This window comes from Atta colombica, unplaced genomic scaffold (genome assembly GCF_001594045.1).
Source record: "Atta colombica isolate Treedump-2 unplaced genomic scaffold, Acol1.0 scaffold134, whole genome shotgun sequence".
NCBI lineage: Eukaryota > Metazoa > Arthropoda > Insecta > Hymenoptera > Formicidae > Atta > Atta colombica.
The window spans coordinates 414,799-422,033 of NW_017259222.1; the positions used below are offsets into that span (position 1 = coordinate 414,799).

At 33.6% G+C, this 7,235-nt stretch overlaps 1 protein-coding gene across 1 annotated transcript in view; it reads right to left on the reverse strand.

Moving 5' to 3' along the window:
* Window positions 1-1,556: 1,556 nt before the first annotated feature.
* Window positions 1,557-7,235, reverse strand: part of LOC108684350 (neogenin-like) — a 16,911-nt gene continuing 11,232 nt past the window's right edge. The window contains exons 19-27 of the mRNA XM_018188616.1: window positions 6,985-7,017; window positions 6,673-6,802; window positions 6,346-6,581; window positions 5,956-6,060; window positions 5,562-5,770; window positions 5,284-5,494; window positions 4,902-5,041; window positions 4,676-4,775; window positions 1,557-1,855 (exon numbers count right to left, since the gene is read on the reverse strand). Coding sequence (XP_018044105.1) covers window positions 4,677-4,775; window positions 4,902-5,041; window positions 5,284-5,494; window positions 5,562-5,770; window positions 5,956-6,060; window positions 6,346-6,581; window positions 6,673-6,802; window positions 6,985-7,017 — 1,163 coding nt within the window. The 3' untranslated portion in view covers window positions 1,557-1,855; window position 4,676. The remainder of the gene's footprint in view (window positions 1,856-4,675; window positions 4,776-4,901; window positions 5,042-5,283; window positions 5,495-5,561; window positions 5,771-5,955; window positions 6,061-6,345; window positions 6,582-6,672; window positions 6,803-6,984; window positions 7,018-7,235) is intronic.

The window sequence follows — 7,235 nt, forward strand, 5'->3', positions numbered from 1 at the left end:
GACTTTCACTCACTACTTCGCAGTGCATTCGAAAATTGAAAATATTACATCAGAATTCGTGTTTCGCTAATCATTAGAGTGATTAAAAAAAAATAGCAAATATATTAATCATAGCTCCAAGAATTGTTCTTCCGAATTATGCCGTGTAGCATTTTTACGGCTTTACAATTTAATAAATTTGCATTTAATTTTGTCTTAAAATAAAAGAAGACGAAACTTGTTACCACTCAAATCCTTCTTAATTCTCACATCTCATGCAACGTCCTTAATATACAAGATCTTTGTACAAACCTTGAACGCTATGAAAATATAAAAGTATCCCAAAAGTGGTTGAATACAATTCGAAATTCTATAAGCATACTATTATTTCGCGAATAATATGCCACGTGACGATCGTTGTATTTCATTGACCCGAATTGGACTTCGAACGCGCCCCGGTGCGTTTCGCTAGTGTTTCATCGGATAGAGACTTTAGCAATTGGAAGGAAACATACATATATATACTATATACGCATGGGGAAACAAATGCTTTACCATTCTTCTCATTTCTTCTTATGCTTTTCTTGAAATGCATGCAACTTCGAGTAAAGCATTTGTGTCCCCTTGTGTACATACTTTGATAGATATGCATTAATGAATTGGCAGTAAATAGTTTATATAAAATGTATTTGGATAGAAATATGTATATCTCGACGATTTCCAACGCCGGCTGAGTATTGAGCATTGCGTTTATAAAATTTCTTCCAAAAGCCGTTATCGATCATGGGTCCGAGTAAGTAAAATACAAATCTATATACGAAGTATTAGGTGTGGGAAAAAGTTCATGGCGTTTTTTTAATGCTATCTAACGGGAAAAACGCCACGAACTTTTTCCCATACATATATATATATATATATGTATATCCCATTAAAAATATTTGTATACAACTTTTTTTTATTAATAATACTTCAACTCGTAAAGGCGACACGGAGAAGAAAATGAAGCTTACTTTATTTAAGCGGACTATATCCTTCGAATAACGCAATCTTTTAATGCTTATGATGAAATATTTCCTGAAGCACAGCGATAGATCGTCCTGAAATATAGTATCGCCACTCAATCAAGCGGAACCGTTTCCGAAAAATTTCCGCATACAAATCTCGCGTGCTTTCTGCAATCGATTCTTTAAAAATCGATCGTTGACTTTGTCATGCTAAATAATCTATCATATAATACCCATAAATATTCGCCTGTATAACCAATTAACTTCTGAAATATTTTCCAATGAGATCGAAATATTATACTAAATGACCGCTTTAACAAAGGATACTCACACAAAACGAAAATTTCTATATACAAGCTGCCTAGGATGTTAAAATACATCCGAATAGAGTAAATGCAAACATCTTACGAATGTCATCCATAACAATCCAGATAGCAAAATCTGCGAAGACAGATTTTGAGCAGAACATGCTCAAAATGCCAATATTTTATTGCAAAAAGGCAATAAATTGTACATAGGATTTGTACTATCTAACAATGTTAGCAAAGCCTGCTAATATTTTATTTTCGCTTACTAGGACTTTTCGACGTTTTCTTTTTACAAGAAGCAAGTCTCGTAATGGGATCGCATATGAAAACAGATCTTGCTCAATTTTTTTCCGAATTTGCTATCAGATTATATTAGCAAGTTCTACTCAATTTCTGCTCTCAATCTACCATCAGGTTATGCAGCAAATTCTCTTCAATTTCCGCTATCAATTTGCTGGCACAATATGTTAGCAGACTTTGTTGACGGATCCTTAGTCAAATGCGAACAAGACGTTTAATTTTGTAGTGGGAATCTGACCAAGTTTGCTGCCATTTGCCTGTAAACTGCCAGTATTTTGCTATCAGAGAAGTTACAGATATCTCACGAAACGAAATATCATGCTTACATCAACCGCACTTGTTGTATTCATTAGTGTATTCATTTTACGCGAAACAATCTCGATGCAAAAACTCACCCGTTTCTAAATAAATTGATCATGTGGAAATGCGAATAAGCTTTGCCAATAGCCCCCAAATATGTAAGTCGTATGATAAAACTCGTCGCGAACCGATCTTAATATATATAAAAATAGAATAAATATTTCGACTTTCTGCTTATATCTTGGACCACAAATTACTTGACCGAACGGTCTACGCATTCCCCATTCTTTCAAGCGTAAATGTGACATTAATAAGACTTTTGACTCTATATATATATATAAAATCGTTGCGGTCATATTAGATCGTGATGTTATAAGCGAGTAATAACGTATTGAAGTTTTTTACATGCTATTTATAAATAAAGAAAATGTGAATAAAATAAAATAATAGAATTATTTTAAAACATCTCTAAAATGAGATCAATTAGTAAATGGTCGTAAAAAGTACGTGAAATAAAAATACGTATATAATAGACTTTTAATCCTCAAATACTATTTCCAATGGCATTTAAAAGTGTAGTATTTGAATGTAAACTAAGAATACGTGTGAATTACGTTGAAGCTAATAAATTTTTATGTGAGCTTTCAATGTTATGGATCAGTTTTACAAAGTATTGTTCGTTCAAGTAATTTGAGGTCCGTTAAATTTACTACTCATAAGAATTAAAACTGTAACATGAAGCAAGGTGTAACTTTTGCGAAATTGCCACAACTGGACTTTTTATTTGTGCGTATTTTAATTTTGTTACAATGAATTTAAAAAAAATTTGCAATTTGTAAAATCAGTTCGAAAATTTTGGTCATACTGAATTTAAAGTAATTGCCGAGAGAAAGAGAGAGATTTCAGTTTCGCCTAGAGTAGACAAAGTAACGTTGGTTCAAATGGGCCTAATATGAAGAATGATCATAATTGGACAAGTTAAGGCTCTCGAATACTCACCACAATCATATATTGAATATTCTGAGCGAATACTCAGGAGCCTTACGTCCTATTGAGAGTTTTTAAACTATACAGATTCTCATTCTTTCATCCTGTTCTATGCAATGAGAGAAACCGACAAAAAAAAGCTATAGCCCAGCTAACGTTTGTATTCCTCAAATATATATATAAGATTCAAAAATACATTCCAATAGTATTCCGGCATATCCCAAAATATTTATGGAATGTAAAGGCAATCAAAGGCAATTCAAATATGAATTAAAAATTCAATTTATATTATGTATCATTACATATTTCGACATTCCGTATATGTTTCGCAAAATTTTAATTTTTCCAAGAATTCCTGAACTGAGTCACTTTTTGTACAAAATTGTACTGTAAAAAATAAACTTCGTGTGCTTTCACACGAAGTTTATTTTTTGAACTGAAGCTCAATTTTGGGGGCTCACTTCACAAGCGAAATGCTGCGATTCTTGCATCTAATGAGTAATGGAGATAAAATGACATAAATAGCACTAATAGCATCTCTTTGAACGCATTCCTTATATTCTCTTCCAAGTGATTCTTTTCGTAAAAGGTATCCGCAAAAGGTATTTTACGAATAAAGGTGTATAACCTTTATCGACGGAAAATGTGTAAACTGCTCGCTTGCAAGTGATTTTCGTGATATATACAAAAAATATTCATATATTTTGAATGTTTTATCGATATTTATAAATTCTATGACAATTCTGTTACTATTCTAAAATATTCGGCACATTGCGAATACAAATCGAACTTTCTACAAATATTTAGCGTTAACTGGGCAATACCTTTGTCATTCAATTAACAAACTGGGATTCATAGTAACCTCCTATTTTGCTGATACATCCCCTATTCATAAATTCGCCGATGAGACAACCTGTATAGTTTAATAAAACTTTGTATGTAAGTCTTATTGAATCGAAAAAACAGTGGTTCCGTCGAAGTTCGATCTTCCCTTGAGTCGAAGATTAATTATATGAATATAAAATAACGATGAGCGACGCATGAGCTTTTTGCCAGAATAAGGCGATTTTCTTTCTCTCTCTTAAGACAAGTTCACTTGGATCAACATTCGTAAAAGAACATTATATACTCAAAGGATATTATTAAATTTCGATCAAACCATCCCGGGTATTCATATAAATGACGAAAAAAACATCGCGACGTTTTTTGCTCATGCGACTTGATTACTTGATCATCGTATATTAACTTTCACACACCGTAGAAAAACACGTTGTAATCGAGATATTTGTTAGATATAATTTATGTCCCGATCAGAATATGCATCCAGCATATTTACACGCGATTACACTGTAAACGTCTATAACACGAAAGCATTCGTCGAGCCTCTTCAAACAGCCAATCGCGGCACAATACTTGCCTGCTCGCATTATCAAAAATACACCGTAAGAACGTGATGCTATTGGATTACACATTGGCAAGTACAATATTCAGTTTCACGCTTAAGATGAGCAACGCTAGTACCAGAGAAAGGAAACGTGACTGAATGATCCAACTTGATTTGTCATTTCCCATGTTAATTACATCATTAACTCAAACGATTTAAATCACGTATTAATTGCGCCGTTCATCGACGCTAATTAATTGTGTAACATTCGTTTTTCTACAGGTAATCCTGATAATAATCGTACAAATTTAATGGGAAAGAATTCAGCATAAATGGCAAAAATGTGACAATTACTTTACCTTTCAGGTACTAACATTGAGAATGTTAGGATGGCACAAGGCTTAGGAACCTACTTTAGCATTCAAATTCCGATGCTGTTATGGCATTTAGATCTTTCATAAGACCTTCTAAGTTGGCCATTTCCTGATTTAATTCTTCGGTGCTATATGAAGGCTGTAACCATAATAAATATAATTAAAACGCAGTCGCACGAAATGATTCCAAACAAAATGATATTTACAGGAGTGAATATATATTATATCTAATATATACGGTACATAATAGATCTGTAATTTTTACCTTTAATCGTTCAAGTTCCTCCGAAGTATGTGCCGGATTTGACACAGAAGCTAAGCGATTCTTCGTTAATTGTGATGACGAACCTTGTGATTTCTTATACGGACTCCCGGACATTGTTGGTCTTACTGTCACATGTGACACTATAATTACAAAAAATAGTAATTGTTAGCGTTTTAATAAATTAACAGTATATTTAGGAAAAAATTTTTCTTTGTAAAGTTTTCAACTTCCAAAATTTTCTTACACCAACAATTTTGAGAAATTTGAAGTTAAAATTGTAAAAAAAAAAAAGATTATTTTAAAATGATTTATTTTGTTGTAACTACGATACGTGTGTGCAGATTTTATGAATCGAATTGTATAATCAATATATGATACTAACCACCATGCTTCTGTTGCGCTGGTGTTGAAGGAGCACTCTGCGGCGGAGGAGCCGGTACGCTGAAGCTTTTCAAGGGATGTCCTTGCAACCGTTTGCTTGTGTTGTTCTCCCCAACGGCGCTGCTCATCGGTTGAGTGTTATTGCCATAATGACCAGAAGCATATTGAGTGTTTCCACTGTACGACTGTCCACTCGTACCACCATATGGCAGCTAAAGAAATAAGAGAGTAAAACACAATTTTCTAAGCGTAACAAATAATGCATATTTGAAATCTTACCTGATTCTGTAATGGCTCGTATGAACTAGGTATGCAAGAATCCGGGCTGGATTCAGGGGTTGGTTCCAACGTAACGTGCGCGCGATTTAAGCTGTATTGCGCGACGGTTCGCGGATAGTTCTGTCTCACCGACGATGTATCGCTACACGAGGTATGAATGGTTGGCTGCGACATGCTGCTATTCACAATCGGCGTAGCCGTGGCTATAGCTGTAACAAATCAGAAACTTTGATGTCTACAGTGACTACTGATAGAGATTATGCATTTCATTGTTTGCATGTTTACTTTATTGTAAAATAATATTTAAATGGTTTGGTCGCTCCCAATATACAAAAAGAGATATACATCATACAGGTGTATTGTGCACTAGTACGAGTGATACCCTATTACTTACGCTGATGCAAAGGTGCACTGTCAATGGGGAGTGTAATTAATTTAGATTTGTGGCTTCCACGACTGTGCTGTCTGTTCAGGGTCGAGCACTTCTCATCAGTGTTACCTGACAGAAAATAAATAAGAAGCAACCAAATAACAAAATCAGAAAAACTATAAATCAAATGTATAAACCTTTTCCAAAATATCATTTTTTTCTTAAATGATTATGCTTGAAATATAAATATTTAATTTAAAAATAAAATTATCAAAACTGTGTTACAACAAAGGAATTATTCTTGCTTGTGGAATTAAACAGGACTGTTGTGCTTTGTGATGTAATTGGAATATTTTTGTGATGTTTGATTTGTATAGTGCAGCAACGTATTCCTCGTAAGTTCACACGACTTACCCATATAACTTGGCACGTAAGTACGTTTATCCAGCGAACTGGAATTCCCATGTATATTATCTTGATTGTATTCCTGATTGCCCGATCTAGGTAATGTATTACTGGTGACGCCACTGGTGGAGGCTTCGCCATTTAACGAAGATTTCTCAAGTGCTTTCAGCTCCATTTGATCGTGATGAATCCACAAATCTGGTGGCTTAATATTTGTTTTCTGATTTGATGAATCTTTCATGTATCTAAAAGCCATAAAAACATGTATTGATACTTGATGTACTGCTGCATTATGTACTGATGCATTATGTCTTACGATTAGAAGTATTAACATACCCTTTCTTATGATCTGGCGAACTTGGATTACATTTACAGCACACTACAATCACTACTGATATAGCAGTGACAAAGACGATCGAAAGACCGACTATGATATAAATCAATAGATTAGAGAAACTTCGTCCATCTGGAAAAATCATGTTTTGTTAAATTAAAACTTGAAAGTCATCCTATATTTTATTTTTCAAAAATAAAGGTTATTTATTTATATTAAAAAAGATTTAATTATAAGTTTTACAATAAAACATGCTTAAAGACATGCATAAATGATAGAAGAGAAAGATTGGGACAATTGGGATTATATCTTACCTCGATCATGCAATTCATCATCCATGCCATTGTCTACCATAGGAATAAAAAATAAACATAATAATTAACATACTGATATGTGAACGGACAATAGAGTGCAAAATAAAACGGAAAAAATACATACATGCAGATAATGCTACGCATTCGTATACAATTAAATTAATACAGGCATTATCCTGTGTATATACTCTGTGTGTGTGTGTGTGTGTGTGTGTGTGTGTGTGTGTGTGTGTGTGTGTGTATATATATAT